The 20067-nt window shown below is 34.3% G+C and overlaps 1 protein-coding gene across 8 annotated transcripts in view; it reads left to right on the forward strand.

Annotated features, from left to right (window-relative positions):
• The window catches only part of EPHA6 (EPH receptor A6), a 955687-nt gene that overhangs the window by 633659 nt on the left and 301961 nt on the right, over positions 1–20067 (forward strand). For 5 of the 8 annotated variants that reach the window (XM_008975358.3, XM_055110176.1, XM_055110177.1 and 2 more), the window contains one exon: positions 6998–7160. In XM_008975358.3, the coding sequence (XP_008973606.3) occupies positions 6998–7160 (163 nt within the window). Of the gene's footprint in view, positions 1–6554; positions 6603–6997; positions 7161–20067 lie in introns of all 8 variants that reach the window. The other 3 variants (XM_034956977.2, XM_034956978.2, XM_034956979.2) reach the window with 1 other exon arrangement.

Here is a 20067-nt window from a genome sequence, read left to right on the forward strand (position 1 = left end):
AAAGCATTGCAATAAGAAAAAAATACATGAGAATTTTTTTTTGGTTTGCACAGTAAAATATCATAGATGAAGTTATATAGGTCTTACATACTTTTTGTGATATATTTAGGTATTATAAGGTTTCTGTTACTGTAGTGACTACAATATTTAAAATGTAATTATAACTGGTCATTGCTAGTATACAGGAAAACCACTGATAATTGCATGTTGACTATGTAACTGACTTCTCTTGATTAATTCTAAAATTTTTTTAAGTTAATTCTCTCGGAGTTTCTAAGTAAACATTTGTAACTAACAGAGAGAAAATGATGATTTATTTCATTCAACCTTTAGGAGAGACATTTTCTACATATATTAAAAAACTGTTATTTTTAAGTTTTGTAAGATAATTAAGTTATGCTTTACAAAGAAAGAACATATACTTTATGATTTGGCTAGAGTAGAATAAGATTTTCTCCAACTAGCTTTAAAAATGGAGTAGATTAAAACTTCGGATGAATCAAGGCAACTTAGAAACAAGAATAGAAATGGATGACTTTTTATGACTATAAGCTCTTTTATCATTATTCCTATTTTACAGAAGTGGTATAACTCAGTTCCTGGGTTCACACATAACTCACTCTGGTACTCTATTTTGTACATCTTGAACTGGAGTGCACTCAGAGTTGATAACTATTCAGGAATTGGTTTATTCTGATTAAATGCTAAAAGAGACTGAAGAGGGCTGGGCATGGTGGTTCACAGCTGTAATCGCAGCACTTTTGGGAGGCCAAGGCGAGTGGACCACTTGAGGCTAGGAGTTCAAGACCAGCCTGGCCAACATGGTGAAACCCCGTTTCTACTAAAAATACAAAAATTAGCCAAGTGTGGTGGCACGTGCCTGTAGTCACAGCTACTCGGGAGGCTGAGGCAGAAGAATCGCTTGAACCACAGAGTTTCAGATCGCACCACTGCACTCCAGCCTGGTTGACAGGACGAGACTCTTCCTCAAAAAGAGAGAGAGAGAGAGACTGAAGAACAAACCAGAATATTCACGTATTAAATATACAGAAGTCTGCCCTTTCCAAGAACAAATATATTTATGTTTGCCCCTACAGAGCTTGAGAATCCACATTAGTAATCAGAAGATTGCAACATTAAAGTAGAAATATGAAAAATATTAAGGACTCTTTCAGCCAGAATATGATGACTATGTGTACCCAGGTAGAACTCATTTTTAAAAGGGTCAGCAAAATAAAGTCCACGGGGTTCAGTGTCTATTTCCTTTGGAAAGTAATTGTTAAATGCTGACCAAATCTAGTATTCAAACTTTTCTTTTCCCAGAGCCATGTGAAATATCTTCCTTTCATTCAAGTAAAAGACTTTCAGCTTTGCTAATGCCATAGTTCAGGCAATAAGATTTTTTGATAGCCTTTCTAACTTTAGGTTCCTAGGCCCTGCAATTCTTGATTTATCCAGGCAAAATACCTTTCTGCAGATTATAAATCATGTTCTAAATGTGGTTTTAATTCATTTATTTTTGTTTATTTTGAGAGGATTATCCTGGAAACATCTCCACAGTTTGATGAATGTGAGTGTGTACATTTGTGAGTGTGACAGAGAGGCAGGGTGAGGAAGTCAAACAGAAACGGAGAGAGAGAAAGGATGTAAATGACTTAGATGACTTCTAGTGGAACCATTAATATCCTTTTTTATATTATTTTGTTTCTCAAACAACCTGTAGCTTCAGTCCTCTAGCCAGTAGAACAAGAGCTTTACCACTGTCTTGATTAAGACATCGCAAAAAAAAAAAAAAAAAAAAAAAAAAAGATTTGGATAGTAGAGTACTACATATGAATAGCACTTGGACCTGTTCCTGCACTTGCACCTATATTTTCAAATCGGTATGACTTAAAGCCAAGAAGTTATCTTTACACATCAAAACTTCTAAAAGAGTCTCCTGGACTTTATTAAACAAATTCTATTCCCAGGCTTGAACGAGAATACTGTATATTCCATGCAAGACTGGGTGATTTATTTGCCTCCTATATTACTTAATATCTGCCTATATGACATAAAATTAATAGAAAATAAAAATAAAGGCAGCCTGCATGGATTTGTTAACCTTAATAGAAAATAATTTTACCTTTGAAATGTGTATTTAAACATTTGGTGTTGAGAATTTTTTCTTCCAATTGAGGAACTAGTTGTTCATATAAACATAGTCTAATGATTAGCCAACAAATCATTACTATGTGGTCCATAAGCTGTGTTAGTTACTTCTAGTATATAGATAGTTAAGAACATAAAGTGTGGAAAAAAACTACTTTGGCTCAGTCTAATCCATAGACATATATACTCTGGACATATTTGCTTAAATGGGGTGTAGTGGAAAAAGCACAACTTCGATGGAAGCCACTGACAAGTTGTGTGACTTGTTTTGCTAATTTACTTATTCTTTCTGGACTAATTTGATCATAGATAAATGGAAATAAAAATATTACCAGTTCTTATTTCACAAGACTATTATGAAGATTAGATTTTAGATGTGTATGAAAACACCTTGTAAATTGTAAAGCTCTACATAAATCATTGTTATTATGATTGTTGTTATATCTTTACATAGATATGTCTAGAAAATAAAACATAATTTTTATCTTACATTTAATCCAATTAATTTAAAATTAAAAATAAAACAAAGAGGTGATACCTTTTAGAAATCCCAATAGGCCCAAAGACTTTAGGAGAAAGCAAACCAGCTAAAAGATGACCACTATGCTGGCCTATTGAATCTATTCCCATAAATGGAAATGGTAAACCCAAGAGAGGGAGATGAGGAATGATGACAATGATTCATAGCAGAAGGGAAAACACCTGCATTTCTGACATTAAAAAAATATTGAATTGAATTGCTAGGTAGAACGTTGGTGATTACGTAAGCTACACCTAACAAAGTGTTCTAACCTTATACATACCATGAGATTCAATGAATGTCTGTAGAATGAATGAGTCTTCTAGAGGAGTAATTCAAAACCTAAAAGGTAATTTGCCAGGGTACATAATAGAAGCAGAATCAAGATAATATCCAAGACAGGAGAACTCTAACCTAGAATTCTTTCCATGCTGTCTTCTATTGATACAGGCCCTGTTATCTCTGACTGTAGAAAGATATAGCCATAGGGTCTGAACACCTGAGCCTATTTGTTTTCACCAAGTTATAGTTTTCAGATTGAATGCTAACAGGTTCCAGACTCTAGCAAGAGGGTCCATTTTAGTTACCATGAAAAGTTGGCACCTATAAAGCTAAGTTCAGTATTTCAGGTAAACGAAAGATTCAGTGTGACAGTAGGATTCCCAGAAAAGCCTTGATTCTCAGCATCTTGGAAGGAGCAGTGCCTAAATGTAAGTGCCAGGGCCTTCCCATGGGAAGAGAACCATAGGTAAAAGTCAACATCTCTAGAGAACAGTATGTGCCTGCCCTGTTTGACAGTGCTCTACGTTCACACTATTTGGTTCCAAACTATTTTTTTTTAATTTGAATACAAATATGTCAAACAGGAATTGTATGTATGTTTTATTTTAGAAAATGATACAACTTAAAATGTGTTAAAGTTCATTGCTTCTCAATGACTTTTTCTCACAATTGGTGCTATTTTCTGTGCTCATCTGAGGGGAGGTCATGCAACAAGCTGATTCACTTTCAGCCGACAAGCATTAGTGCACAAGATGGCCAGTGCTCTCAGCCAATGAGCATCCACTGCACTATTCACAGTTGAGTGTGCTTTGCAACCCATGCAACTATGCCTTTGGAGGTTCACTTTATGCCATTTATTTACTCCCTGATACCATGTCTTAATACACAAAAATGTGCAAGTAATAGTTCTTGGTCTCCCACAAAGAATTTTTTAAATCATACTTTTAGATATTAATAAGTACTTAGAACTAATTAATAATACCTTGTATGAAAACTTTTGAAGTATAACTATGGCAGTACTTAGCATGAAATTTGTAAGCTTAAATTATATATTTGAAAGAATGTGCTGATAATGAGTTAAGCATGAAGCATAAGAAGTTAGAAGACAACATATCTAACAGAAAGTACAAAGAAGAAAGAAAATTTATAGTAAGAACAGATATCAAATGTAATAGATTAAAAAAAAATAGAGGGGAAAAAGCCAAAAATGTGTTCAAACCTCTGGAAAGCTTGATCATGAAAAAAAGAAATTATAAAAATAAATAATATTAAGAATGAGAAGAGGAATTTTATCACACATTCAGCAAAGATGAAAAACAGAACTTTATGAACAATGGAACGTGTTCCCTAGCTAAGTTGAAGATTTACGTGTCATACAGCTAGCAATGCCATCATGGTACAAACTCCAGAAAAGCACGCCAACATACCCTATCTAAACATATTCAAAATTCAACCTGCCAGGATGAAGAAAACATCTCAATGGCTCTGTGGCAAAGCCTGGTCGCTACCTGGTGACAACACCTTTGAATTGGAGTTGATGCGTCAGCAGAAAGGCAACTGGCCAAAATTCTGGGACGATAGTGTCCTACCTATGCATATCATAGACAAAAGCTAACTTGGTTTCCCAAGAGCTTAAAAACACCAGGAGGAGAGAGGTCTGCTGTGTACTGTGAAGAATTCTTGTGACTGCTTCTTCCTGGACCCTCTTCCTCATCATGTCAGCAAGCTGTAAGACGTAAGACAAGGCAGCAGCACTCACCGGTAGTGAGTGATTCGGGCTGAAGAACCCCTTAAGTACACTTCCTACTGTTTGATTTTTAGTCCAAGGATTTAGCTACAAGTACACTTTTGTAGGTAACAACAAAAATGCTAAAAGCTGCCTGCAAAAGGTGTCCTTTATTCCCTGTAACTTTACTGAATAGGAAGTTACTATTTAGCTATGTTTTGGGGAAGCAACAAGGATAAGATATGTAATTATCCTGGAGCCATTCTAAGAGTAAACTTTTGAACCATATCTTCTCTCTTTTGGGATGAGACTAAATGCTTTTTTTCATTGCTTTAAAGTTCTTATCTCAATCATCATTTCACATTGTGAGACAGCACTCAAAATGCACCATAACTCTTACGTTGTAGAAATTCTGTGAAAAGTAGCATATTCTCCTCTTGTATATGAGATTGAAAAATCCAAATGTTCTAGAAATTCCTGCCAGAAACAATATCTTTTTTTTCTAATAGTTCACAAGTATTTTTTCTCCACAATATGTGTTTTAAGCCACCTAATTATAAAGGCCTTGATATGAGCAAGCTCCTACATTTAATCCCTAACAGCTCACTGTCACCATCGATGATTTATAGACTTTATTTCCTTGTATTTTATGCTAGGTTGATAAATATTTATTTACTTTCTAATCTTAAAATCACCTAGAGATAAATATAAGTTGCAGTTTTTTGGTTTAATCTTTTTTTATTTAAAATGTTGCTGTTCTTAATTCAATTTTTTTCTTTGTACTTTATGTTTAATAAGCAGTTTTATTATTTGGGGTATAAATGGCAAATTCAATTCTTTAGCTAGACACAGAATAACCAAATAGCATATAAAGTTCTGACAAGGAAGGTCATAAAGTTTAAAAATGATCCTTAAGATAAGACTGTTTTCCTGAAAAGTAGCTTAAGAGAAATGATTTTCATAGTTCTAAATCTTAAAGCATCACCAGCAAATACATGAAGTTTGACCTATTCTCCATATGTGTACATTTTCATAACTTGTCTTGCTAGTTGGGAAGGTCTCCTAAATAACAGTGGTTTTCAGGCAAACACTAAATGAAATTTTGATGGGAATATTATAGACAGAATTTAAGCATCAAATGAATGATTCAACTAGTGACCTTGAAAGTCATTTTGCATCTCTGAAAATCTCTAGGTTTTTTATGAGGATGGTGGAAATTAACTTGAGGGTCTGTTGACCTAGCTTGACCTATGACTTTTGTTTACACAAATGCATTTTTTTCCAGATACCCTATTAAAATATCATTGTAAAGTTATTGAATAATAACACCATACAAAAACAGTGTAGGTTTAATTTGTCCCCACCACCAGCATATTGTGGACAATCTCTTACATGGACAGGTAAAATGAACTGTCCTGTTCTGAGATAGTGGGCAAGAGAGACCATGTAACAAACCCTGACTGTCTAGATCATCCAGAATGCCCTGGCAAGTTCACTTCCATTTAGTGAAGTGAGATAATTTGGCAATTCACGCAAGAGACTGAGAACCAAGCCTCAAGCCCTGCCTCTGATTCTGCAGGTATGGTAAGTCTTTCATGCCTTTCTGTGTTTCCAGTGCTTCTTCATGGGCAGATTATTTTTAAATCTACTTCACAGTCACTATGTAACTAGTATATGTTTAAAAATAAGCTATATTTAGGGGAGGAGTCAATTCTCCCTTACAGGAAAAAATTCATCATTTTATTGCCTAAATTTGATTCAACTTCAGGTTTTACTACTGGGGAAACACTGAATTACAGCACAAAGTGAATGACTTCAGGATAAAATATTTCAAACTTTAAAAAGCAATTAATTTATTTCTCCTTTCACCCACAGGTCTACCCACGGATAGCGCCGGCATTTTGGCACTACCTGCGGGTAGAAGTGAGTAGCTGGTACTTGAATTCTCCCACCTTTGCTCCTTGCACTCTGCTGGTGTGCCCATTTTGCTCAAGATGCAGCTGCCATTCTGTGTAAACATATTCTCACACCACCATCATTTCTTACAGTTGGGTCAGGAATCTAAATCACCAAAAATACAAGTGCAGTTTATATAAGACTAATCATCTTTCTTAATAAATTTCCAAATAGGACCATATCATATGCATCGTTATGATAAACAGCTAAATGCCAAATTATGGAAAACCATGCTAACACTACTTTGTAATCAATACTTTTGGTATTCAGAGCATAATTCCTCAGTTAAACTTTGGAATGTTTCTAGGAAAAGGTAGAATAACTCTGTTTCATTTCCTTTCTCCTTTTTTTCTGTCCCCCAGGAACATGAGCAGCTGACCTACTCTTCCACAAGGTCCAAAGCCCCCAGTGTCATCATCACAGGTCTCAAGCCAGCCACCAAGTATGTATTTCACATCCGAGTGAGAACTGCGACAGGATACAGTGGCTACAGTCAGAAATTTGAATTTGAAACAGGAGATGAAAGTAAGTTTCACACAAGGATATAACATAAGATGTGAATTTAGTATCATTCCAATTTGACCTGATATTTTAAAACCAGGTGTCCCAAGTTTTTAATAGCTTGTTTAAATGAGATTTTGTTCATGTAAATACTCATACGGTCATTTCAGTTAATATTTGGTGCTATCATTAAATGCTTTCATGAAATGCCTTACTCTACCATAAAAGTAATGTGGCCAAAATGTGGCCCTTTATGCTATTACACAGAGTCTCTGTGGATGCCTAATAGTTCACCAGTCCTGGCATCATGATATGATCCTAATGAAAACTTGGGAGAGAATAAAGCCGTGAACAAATGGTTTAAGCAATTCAGAATTGTGCAGCTTTGGCCTTTTATCTCAGTCAATAAAAATAGTGGTCAGGAGATGAACATCACTGACATGCACATTATAGGTTTAAATACAGATGCATGGGCTTCATCAGAAACCCACATTAATTCTGGGACCTCAACATGCTGAAAACCAAAATGGGAGATGAAGAGAGTGAGATATTCCAATGTCATGTAACATCAGCTTTGAGGTCTTTTATTCATTCTAAACCCAGCTTTACCAATGAACTCTTTTTGGCCTTCAGAAATCCATCTTACTGCTCTCTTTGTGAGAATAGTAGGGATTGCTTTTGCCAGACATCTTTATGAAAAACTGGTCAAATATATAAGAAAAATCTGTTTCCATCATTGTTAACATACTGTATTAATATAATAATTCAATAAAAGTAAATTTATTATAGTAATTCCTTATGGATAACAATAATAATAGCAAGCATTTATTGAGACCCTAAAAATGCCTAAAATGACATGAAATATTTTACATGGAATTGTTCATTCAAACCTTTCAACATCCAGTGAAACAAGTATTATTTTTGTAATTTTACCTATAAGAAAATAGAAACCTAAAGGAGTTGAACAATTTGCCCAAATTTAAGCAACTGGTAAGAAGCTAAGCTAAAATTTGAAATGGAAGCGTGTTTTATTGAAAGGCCTATGCTGTTAGCTACTCCACCATCCTACTAAATTTATCATTTGTATTATTATGAAGTGTTTTTTGTAAGATCATAAAATAGGTCATAGTTTTTCAGTTTATCACTCCCTCAAAATGAAGCTACTTGGGTTTCAGATTCTATGACAGAAGGAATATTTTGTTGTTTTTACATTGATGAACAGTATTCACATGTAAGAACTTCTTTGTTACAATTATATCTAACTACAAAGGGAGAAAGTGCTGATGTATTTAAGTAAGAAGGACCCCAGCTTAGGGAGAATGAGTAAACTAATTAATAAAAAGAATACTTGTGGCCTGAGTGTTTATATCAGTAATAGTCATTTAAATTTCTGGTGGAGACTATTGACTTTTTAAGCTAGAGAGAAAATTATTAGGAGTAGAGTATTATGATCACAAAACATAGATCCACAATAAAATCCATATAAAAATATCAAAAGATTTGTCCCTGTTATGTCTTTTTCACTTTTTTTTCCCTGCCCGCTTGTCAAACCTTAGCCTAGGTATAAAGCTAAGGATACAGTCCAAGGAAAGTTTTGTCCAAGATTTTCGAATTATTGTCTTGTTTAGGCTGTGTTTCTTTTCACAGCCTGGAAAAGTTAATAGCTTTTGCACTTCTCTTACTTTATTTCACAGATTTAAAAAATTCACCTGACTTTTAAAGTTTGACATTGTTGAGTATTGCATTTTTAAGTGAGAAATGCACTCTCAGATAAACTCATAGAGCTACATCTAAATAAGTCATTTGTGTTCATTTGGGACTTCTAGAGAAGGTCATTTGGTGTAATATTAACAAAAATTCTGATTTAAATATTAACAGTTTGATTTGGTTTTAACATTAGATTTCAACTCATTGTACTTTCAGGACAATTTCTTCAGACGTTATGTCGAATAAAAAGAAAGGTTTTGTACTCACAAGTAACTCAGTACAATTCACTCATTCAACCGACATGTATAGAATATTTAATATGTGCCATACTCATATGAGGCTCAGGGGATAAAAAATAATAATAAGAGCTAATAGCCTATGCCTTCAAACAAGTTTCAGTCTATATTTCTGGGAGGAAAATAAAAAATTTAAATCAAAAATACAAGATTAGTGACGTGTACTATCATAAAGATATACAAAGGTGATGGTGGCAGCATAATGAAGATGACTACTAGTTCAGCACACATGGGTGGTGAAAGGTTTCTGGAGGGTGAGAGGCTGGGGTTCTTTCTTGAAAGAAGAATAGTCATGGAACAGAAAAAGCATAAAGGCCTCTAACAACATAAAAAATTTAAAGCGCAAATAACTTGGTGTGGCTGTGGTGAGGAGATGCAAATGGTAAAATGGTGGTAGATGAAGGTGGAGAGTTACACAGGGGCCAAACCAAGAGCACATTTTAGCCATATTAAGAATATTTGCATGTATCCAGAAAATATTCAGGATCCATTGGTGAATTCAAATCCTGGATTAATATGACTAGTAATACATGCAAGACCCTATGCTGAGCAATTTACACATATTACCTCATTTAATTCTGACAAGATTATGCCTCATTTTAGAAACTTGTATAACTTTACCAGAATCTGATACCTAGTGATTGGGGGTGCGAGTTTAGAACCCTAGAACTATCTGACAATGGCAGCAGAAGATGGTGAAAACTATGTTCTGAATTACTGATTCAGGAATGCCGCGAAAATGACTTTGATTAAAACCTTGAAGAGATAAAATGTCTGAGAAGAACCTGAAAATAATATATTTGTGTAAACCTGATGTTTGAGAACATAGAATGGCTCCTAAGTTAATTTACAGTCTAAGGGAAATTCATTTAAAGGATCATTAAAAAAAAAATGGTTAGCTTTAAATAGCATTTTCAAAGCCTGCTGTTTATACCCAGGAGAGAATTTCAATGAATAATGCCATAGTAGCATATGGATAGGTTTCCCATAAATTCAAGGATATGATGATGTGAATCCCAATTGATGGCATCCATCTTTTTCTCTCCATACCCTCCTGGCTCTTCTTTAAATTTTTATAGCCTTTGTTTCTCAAGTAGTGCCTGAATTATTGTAATGCCAGCCTTATTATTAAGTTCTCTCTTGTGTATTCCACTTAATTGACTAACTTTATAATACATTCATAGAGATGAGGTATGGGTTGGAAAGGAGTGATCTCATTTGATGATCTGGTTCAAATTTTTTAAAGTAAGCAAAATTAAGTAGTTTATAATTCAGTTCTTTTTAGCCATACTATTTTACTTTGTTCAACTTTGACTTTGCTAATGACCAAGGCAATAACATAATTATGAAATAATTCCTTTTGAAAATCATAATGTTCTTGACTGGCTACTTGTGCTATAAACATAGTGGCATCTGAAGAAAAATTATGGCGACCCTCTTGCACTTAGAGACCAGTTCTTGGTTATTTTTCAATATCAAAATATGCTAGTGGAGATTCTCTAACTGGCTGACAAATGCTAAGATTACTAATTATCACTGTTAGCATCATAAAATGAGTCTACTTGAACTAGAGCTATTGGTTTCCCCTCTACCTAAATCTATAAAACAACCTTATTGCATATATGTATGTGGAGGTAGAGATATAGACAGATTGATAGATGGATCAAATTGACTGAAGATATTCACTCATATATAATCAGAAAATTAATTCCTTGTATTTTAATGTTCGCATTTTATGTATTTGCTGATTTCTTGCTGGGCTAAGTGTACAGTTAATATTATGTACACTAACAGCATTTATTGAGTGCCTACTGTGTACTGGCCTTATTATTAGGTACTGTACTTGATTGCCCCCTTCCTTCTTTAGAATAGATTTATCAAAACTGCAATAAAATTACAGAATCAGTAGTAAGAAAGTAAGAATATAAAAATACTTCATATGGATTTGCTTGGGAGATAGATGGAAATTAGGTGTTAGAAGCTAGTAAGAATTTTCTCAAGATTAAAATAAAATCTATATTATGCCCCAAAGCATTAACCATAACACATATCCACACACACACACTGGTCAAATACAGTCCTTTTTGGCTTATACAGCTATAATAGGAAATTTTAACTGCTCAAATTTCTTATTATTTCTGAGCTTATTTTCTGGGCCTTTCACTGCAGAAAAAAATGAGAATCAAAATAAAAAATTGTTGACATCACCAGTAATATTAGCCATAACTTATAAATTGCTTGGAAAAAACATATTTATACATTTTAACAATAATCCTGTTAAATTACACTTACAGATTTTAAAAAGTAATAAAATAAAGATAAGGAAATAAAACTTTTGTTTTTATTTAAAATACTAGCAAGATTTATATAACATTAAATTCCATTTTATAGTAGCAGTAAGTAATTTTGCATGTGCAGTTTTAAAACCAAAATAAAATGTATTCTGCTAGATTGTAGCCAGCTTGAACCTTCTGCTTAAATACTGAAAAAATAGCTTGTGAGCTATCAAAAGGGAACAGAATCCATAGCTTAAAGCCAATTTTTGAAAGATAATTGGAATTTTACATGTAGTAATTGGCAATTTACCTCTTCCATTGCCTTAATAATTATCTAAATGACCCACAAGAATTAATACATTGCCAACATATAAGCAATGCATTCCTCTTTTCTGAAAAGATTAATTACAGCTTACATTTTAACAACATGTAAATTTAAGTTTTCACCTGTTGGCTGCATAAATCAGTTTTGTAGCACAAAAGCCACATCTGTCAGCATTTTAAAATGTATTATTTACCAAAAGTAGTAATGATGGACTAAATTTATAGCACATAAAATAATCATATAAAAATCTTTATAATCAACATTAACAAACCAAACTGTAAATAACTACATTATAGTGGGTATTTCAAAATAAAATCTTATGTCATGCCTTATATATTTTTACAAAAAGTGGTATGTAGATACAAATGAATAAATGTAACCACTTAATTATTTTGAAAATATCCGTAAGATTTAGCTGTTTTTGTATGGTTGATATGTAAGAAATTTGGTTTGTTTTAACAATTTATAGGTAGGAAATTATCCTAAAAAATAAGATGCAAGATTATGTTTTGGTTTCTTCCTCCCAATACATTTTTATGTCCCCATTTGATGAATTTTTCTAAATTCCATTTGCACACTTAAAAATTCTAAATCATTGCATATGTTGTATTGAATAGAATGTGAATTTCTCAGCAAGATATTAGGTCCCCCTCTAAATGTAATCCAAATTGATATCATTTCTATCGATTTCTGCAAGTTAAGGTATTCTCTGGTAAAATTAGATTATTTGGATGCTTCATGAACAAAATAATCTGTATCTTCATCATATCTAAGATTCTTCTATGACTTCCAACTGGAATATTCAGAAAATGATCACATTACAAATGATCACTCTAGCTTACATGCCACTTTCCTGAAATGTTCTTGCCAGTGAGAAATCATCACTTCTTCCTTGGAATTTCTAAATATTTTATTGTTCAAAGGCGTAATTCTTTACTAAGTTGTAAACTCATTGAGATAAAGAACTGTAGTCTGTATATCTGTGTGTCTCAGAAAGTGTTTTACACATAGTTAGGTTCCAATATACATGTAATCAAATAAATAAAGAAAATATGATTTACAAAAATACTAAAGAATGGTATGTTGCCTACCAGGTCAAAAAGAAAAAGAAATACTAAAATACTAAATATTAATATTAAAATACTAAAGAATAGTATGTTGCCTACCAGTTCAAAAAGAAAGAATCAGATAATTTTATTTGCCATAGATAAACAATATTGCTTGCTTTATTTTGGGTAACAAGCTATAACTGGCTTGAGTCATGTAAAAACATAATATATGCAAGTTTTACTACAAATTAATTGTTAATTCTAAATTTGGGGGCGCATTTTAGGTAGGGTAAAATGACGATTTTGTTGTTAACACATTTTCTTCCCTAAACTCTTTTTTAAAAACCTCCATTATGTTTGATCCAGTCTGTTGGTTGAAGCACAATCTGTACTGCTTCAATTACTTAGGATGAAATTAGCCACATCATTATTAACACCAGCTAGAAATTTTGGAATGATTATTAATGGTAGCACATGAAGCAGAAAGAGGACCAGCTGACCCTGGTGGAGTAATAAAGTTAATTAATCAAGCAGGAGGCAGATTTCATATTTATGAGTCTACCCAGAGGAGGACAAATTCCAGTATATAAGACTTTAATTTAAAGTAATCTCCAGTCAATAGCACACTTTCAACACTGGCAGCCATAGCCATCTAAATGCAAACATCAGTGGGAAAGAGGAATTTTCTAGCAGTTAGGTTGTCTGAATATAAAGTGGCCTGTCCTATAAGGTAGCGAAGGCCCCTCATAATAAGAATTTGTGCTGAAGCTAATTGGGAACCTGTTTAGCATGTGGTAAAAGAAATCCCTGCTTTATTTAGGAGGTTGTGATACAAGTTTAATGTAAGTTCAAACATTGAGATTTCATAACAACATATTTGTGAGTTCTAATTATGTTCCAATCACTTTTTTTAAATCTTTTCCGGTTACCAAAACATGTATAGCCTTTGCAGAAGATACTATTATGCCAATTTTACAGATCAAGAAAGTAAAGCATAATGAAGTACAGTAACTTAACAGTACCCACAGGTAGTAAGCATTGGAATGGGGTTATTATGGCATTAGGCCCTTTTCATACTAATGCTTAGAACCAAAATTGAGTTCCCTTTCTACCCATTCAATACTTTCACTTTTCTTTTTCACCTTAGTCATTATTTATAATTTTCTACATGACTATTTTTTATTATTACCTCCAATTCGTCACCCTCCCTTAATTACTTATATTTTGCCTTAGCATAATGTCTTTGAATATAAGCTGATTTTCAAAAGACTATTTATAAATCTCAGTGCATCAAGTTCACAGAGCTGTGCAGTGTTTTAATGCATATTTCTGGATTAAGGTACACATGGTAGACCAAGTATAACACTCCAAAGAGGCAAAATAATGCAGTTAGTATGATTTACTTAAATATGCAGGGTCTTGATGAAGAGTAACTATTTGCACAGAAAGTGGAAGTCACCCTTCAAGAGAGACTGAATTGACAAAAAAAAAAAAAAGTATTTTATTTCAATTATGCCTAGATCAAATAAGGATTTTAAATGATGGGAACCAGCCTTATGTACCATAAGACAGATTGAAGACCTTAATATGAAAAATATTAAAGATCATAACTTTGCTAAATGGGCTGGAAAGAAAATCATTAACTATTAACAGGTACTTAGATGTTGTAAAATGTGCATATCAAAGGGCAGTGTTACAGCGTGGCTCATATTTAAAAGAAAAGTAACAACAGTAGATCTATTTCTTAATACAGAAAGTAAACTTATTTTTAAGGCAATAACATATAGCAACATATGTAAAATATTATTTCTTTGGTATATAAACCATCATCCCTTGACTGGAAGTTTTTACAAGATCAGGGAACATTTCTTTTGTTTCTTTTTTTAAAAGATTCTCATTTGTGTATGCTGTGTGAATTTGTTCTCTTAGCAAATTTGAGGTAGGCACTACAGTGTTATTAACTATAGTCACCATGCTGTACATTAGATTCTTAGAACTTATTCATCTTATAACTGAAGACTTGTAGTCTTTGACTAATATTTCCCCATTTCTTTCTCATTTTTATACCTCTTATATTGCTTTGCATGCACCTGGCAAATAGTAGGCATTCAATGAATTTCATATGAATTAATATTATCCAATAAATACACAATACTCAGTATTTATAAATACTCAATATTGCTTCAAACACATGTATTTTATTAGTCTACCTATATATTTTTAGTATTTTATTTTTGTTTATTTTGTACATATATTAATAACAAGCAGTCTGCTGAATGCTAAGGAAACAAAGGACATAATATATGGTCTCTGTCTTCAGGAAGCTTATCAATAAACCACACTAGAGATAAGAGAGTTCCTGATTTATGTCATTCCCAAAGTCTGATTTTAATTTGAATTGATTTGAGATGGATTTGTTTTTCTATCAGCCATCATATAAATTGCTTGAATTTTTCTTTCAAGTTATTTGACTTTACAACCTTGAATTCTTAAAGAGAGCAAAAATGTTCCGTAGGTATTTCAAATTGCCCCAAATTTAGTGAAAAATATATGCTCTATGTAACACTTGAAGAGTTAGAGCCATTCTTCAGACTACACAAATCAGCTTTATTGACTTGTATTTTGATATGGCTTTTCAAAAGTCGTATTTTAGTTGTTAGAAAAACATCAAGGGCAAAGTGAAGAAAACCTAATTTCTCATTATATTAATAACAGTATGGAGGCCTATTGAGAACTGTTGGAATGATTCTTAATTGTGGCTGACCTCTCACCCTCATCTGTTGCATGGTCATGCACTAAGCTCAAGTAGGGAATATAAGTATTGTGTTGTTCAGTAAGTACCGATAGAATGATGTTTTAAAGCATTAGGGGAGCTCTAGCTGGTTGCAGAGTATCATAGCGATGATATATAAATGTGGTTCTTACGGGGAAAGGGTAGAAACACATGATGCTGAGACGAAGTTGGCCTTTGGGAATTCACAGACTGGAAGGATGACATAGCATGGGGTTTTGGTTTCTGTTATAATTTTATGTCCTGGTCAAATTCTATCCACATGGTAATCCGTTATTTTTCAGAGCTGAAAAAAAATCTGAGAATTGAATGAAAGAGTTGTAAAAATGTCCAAGTCAGGTTAAAAGTATTTCATATAAAATATATGAATATTAAATATTATATATTTATGTCAAAATATAAAAACATCGTTTGAAAGAATTTAATTTGCATGGTGCCACTCTTCAATAAAAATCACTTAAAATTATCTAATGTAACATCTTCTCAATTTGTATTAGCCCAATGCAAAACAGCTGTTTGTGCTCTTTTCACCATAAAGTCACAATACTGAATGGACAAATGTTTATAAAATAAACCCAGCCAGTTCCACAAAGGCCTGTATGAAGAATTAAGAAGCAGCTTAAGGGCCGGGCGCGGTGGCTCACGCCTGTAATCCCAGCACTTTGGAAGGCCGAGGGGGGCGGATCACGAGGTCGGGAGATCGAGACCATCCTGGCTAACAAGGTGAAACCCCCTCTCTACTAAAAATACAAAAAAATTAGCCGGGCGTGGTAGCGGGCGCCAGTAGTCCCAGCTACTAGGGAGGCTGAGGCAGGAGAATGGCGTGAACCCGGGAGGCGGAGCTTGCAGTGAGCCGAGATCGCTCCACTGCACTCCAGCCTGGGCGACAGTGCGAGACTCCGTCTCAAAAAAAAAAAAAAAAAGCAGCTTAAGTATTCATGTTACACTTTACTTTTTCAAGGGAAACAGTAGTTCCCTTGAAATTTAAATTGAGTAACAAGAATTCTTGGCAAAACTTCAGGAGCGCTTAAAAGATTTAGCTGTGTGTGCAGAAACGCAAGCATGACATGTGTGAGCACATTACTGTACTATAAAGATAGGCAAAGGAGCAGAATACGGCAATCTTACTGCTAGATATAAAATAGCTGATTCATATCAAACTGAATTTCATATTCTCTTATGCTTCTGGAAAACAGCATTCATTTAAAAATTCTCTTGCACTATAGTTTTTTTAAATTAGTTATCTTATATTTGCTGGATGCATAATCAGTGAGCAGACTAAATAACTTTGTCAACAAATAATTTTGGCAATTCCATCAACAATAAACATGGCAATATTACTTACTGAATTTATCACACGTAAGTGTGTGTATATGTACATACATACACACATTCATATACATAATACATATATTCCACATTCATATACACTTCCTATTCCCATTTTGAGATAAAGGAATGAAATTATCATTATTTTAAATATTGTTACATAAGTTGTTACCCTTGGAAGTAAAAATAATTTGTTTTAAAATTTGATATAGTTTGTGTTAAATTTAATATGAAGGAGAAAGAGAAGGGCGCTTGAGAGGAAGCAGTAAAAGCTAAAGCAAGCAGAAGAATGTTTAATTGTTCAACTTGTTCATTCACCCATTTACTCAATCAAAACATATTAATAAATGGGCCAGATATAGATGTAGGCACTAGGAATTCAAAAACAAAAAAGGATAAACCAGTTCCCTGCTTTCACAACAGCTAGTGAGAAGTTCAGAATATTAAACAAGATTCTAGTAGAAGGCAATATGTATTGTATAAGGGAGCACAAGGAGAAAAATGCAAACAAACGTGTCAAGGAAAGCTGCCAAAAGGTAATGTCTTAAAGGAAACTTGAAGGTTAAGTCAAACTTGGCCGTGAAAGTAGGGGTGCAGTGAGGGTTGAGGGACCAGATGAGAGAATTGGGGAGCTTTTGGTCTCTTTAGACAGAACAGTATGTGTGCAAGTGTAGAGATCAAAGAGAGCATGGAGCTTTCTAGTAACTGGAAGAATGTCAGTATAGCTAGAACTGTGCTTTTCCAAAAGTGAGCCCTGTGCCAAAGGCATCGGCAACACCTGGGAACCCACCAGAAATGCACATTTTTCAGACCTCCCACTAGACCCACTAAATCAGAAACTCTGGTAGTGGGACCCAGCATTCTGTGTTGACAAGCCCTCTGGGTTATTCGGCTGCAAGCTTTGGTTAGAGAACCAATGTCATCCTCAAATAGCACAAGACTGGCAGCAAGGAATGGTGGGGATGATGATCTCAGTACAAGAAACACAAGATATGTGGCTAGTGAGGACCATGCAATGCCATCCTTACCTTGCTACTGAGGCTCAAATTTCCTAGGTTTTTATTTTTCTTCCAGCTGTATGTAGTTTTGGAGACAGGCAATCCAGTCACAGCAGTGAGCTTCCCATAACTGACTTCCCTGAAACCACTGCGAACACATCTAATTATTTCCTCACCTTCATTTTACCACACTAAAAATAAAACCTTCCAAATATCTTTTTTCATTGACACTCCTATAGCTCTCATAACTTCCAAATTCCCTAGAGACGATTTTAGCCTTAAAGAATTCACCTACTGAAGGTGCTAGAACCTTGGGAATCATTAATTTAAATTATAATACATGCTTGCTCTCTGCCAGAATTTAAGCCTGCATATGTCTCTCTGACAGTTCATATTTGGTCTGTGAACTTTCTGAAGATGCAGTAAATTATGACCTGCTCACCAGAACCTTCTGAGAAAACTGGAGCTAACCCATCCCAAGTCAAACCTTCCAAGAAAATCTAGACATTAAGTTATCTGGGAAACTTAGTGAATCTAGATAGCATAGGGCTAATGGTGATATGTTAGCAAAGGAAAGTTGGACACCAAAACTAACATGCCATGCAAAGGCATTTGTCTCAGGCTCAGTAACATAGAGGTACATTCTAATTAGTCAAAGAAGAAATGCTACATTCAATTAGGCATCACAGGACTTGGTTTCTTGGCTCATGAGGATTCTCCTCTTTAGAACCATAAATGAAATAAAGCAAACATGCTATATTATCTTCCTTTGCTCTAAAAATGTGAAACTCTCCAGGTATTGGGACCTAAGGATGGCAATGTAGTTGATTTATGTTTCGGTTTCCTCATGGGAAAACTAGAAATTTATTCATTTGTATGTAGAGTCATTCATTCAAAAATATTCTTGAGATCCCATTCTGTACATACTCAGGCTACAGCAGAAATAGACAAAAATCCCTGCTGTCCTGGAGCTTATATTCTAGAGAGATGAGAAAGACAATAAACAAACAATAAGCAAAACATTTTATATGCAGAGATGTGGTGTGTTGCCTAGATTTCCCCTTCAGGACTCAACTAGTGGGAGTTCTGCCTGCTGAAAGCTCATAGTTGAAGGCTCATAGCTGCAGACATTGCCCCTGGCCAAAAGAAGCTACATGCCCCTCTTCCTGGGGACAGTCAGAATCCAAGATTCCTCAATGTGATGTACAAAGACCCATGCCCATTGTGTCAATTAAAGACAACCCAGAAGAAGACCATCCCAGCTCCAGCACTCCTTGGGGTCCGCTGAGGTCTTTGCAGCTACCACATGTCAAGTCAACAGCTGCATCTTTCCATGGGCTTCCTGTACTCCCACATATTCATGCTGAGGTCACTCCCCAGAAAACATGCTGCAAGCCAAGCTCCATTGCAGAATCTGTGTCCCGGTAAACCCCATCTAAGACAGATAATAAGAGATATTCTGGTGCAGAGTAAAGCTGAGAAGGAGGATAGGGAGTATCTGCCTCCTAATGTGAGAAAAGTACTCACTGCAGTATCTGACACAAGTAACACGTGATCATTCGAAGTTAACTATCACCATAATCCTAACTGTTACTCCAAACTAGGCAACTGGCAAAAACTTCAGGGAGGATGGCCTTACTTTGGTCTTGAAGAAAAGGAAGAACTTATACAAGCAGAAAGAAGAAAGAAATTTTTTATGTTAGCAACTGATTCATGCAATTCAATTTGGCAGGTATTTCTCAGGTAAATTGCAAAAGAGAATTAGCAAAGAGGAATTTTGTGTAAAAATTCAAGCTTTGTAATTACTTAAACTTGGATTTAAATTTTGACTTGATCACATCTCAAATATGGGACTTTGAATAAGTCAGTTAACCATTCTGTGCCTCAGTTTCCACATCTGGAAAATGGATATAAGGATACCACCTACTTTCTAAGGTTCCTGTGAGTATACAGTGATTCAATGCATGTAAAGTACTTAACAACAGAAGAGTATCCAGCTATCATGTGGTTAGAGCTCAATAAATGATTATTAATACTGATATTATTGTTACTAGTTTTGAATCTTAAATTCCATTCTAACAGCTTCAAAAGAGTGTTTAAAAATGTTCTTTACCTTCTTGCATATAGATACCATATAAAAGCAATCAAATCATTTTCTTA

The sequence above is a fragment of the Pan paniscus genome, chromosome 2 (assembly GCF_029289425.2).
Source record: "Pan paniscus chromosome 2, NHGRI_mPanPan1-v2.0_pri, whole genome shotgun sequence".
NCBI classification, from domain to species: Eukaryota; Metazoa; Chordata; class Mammalia; order Primates; family Hominidae; genus Pan; species Pan paniscus.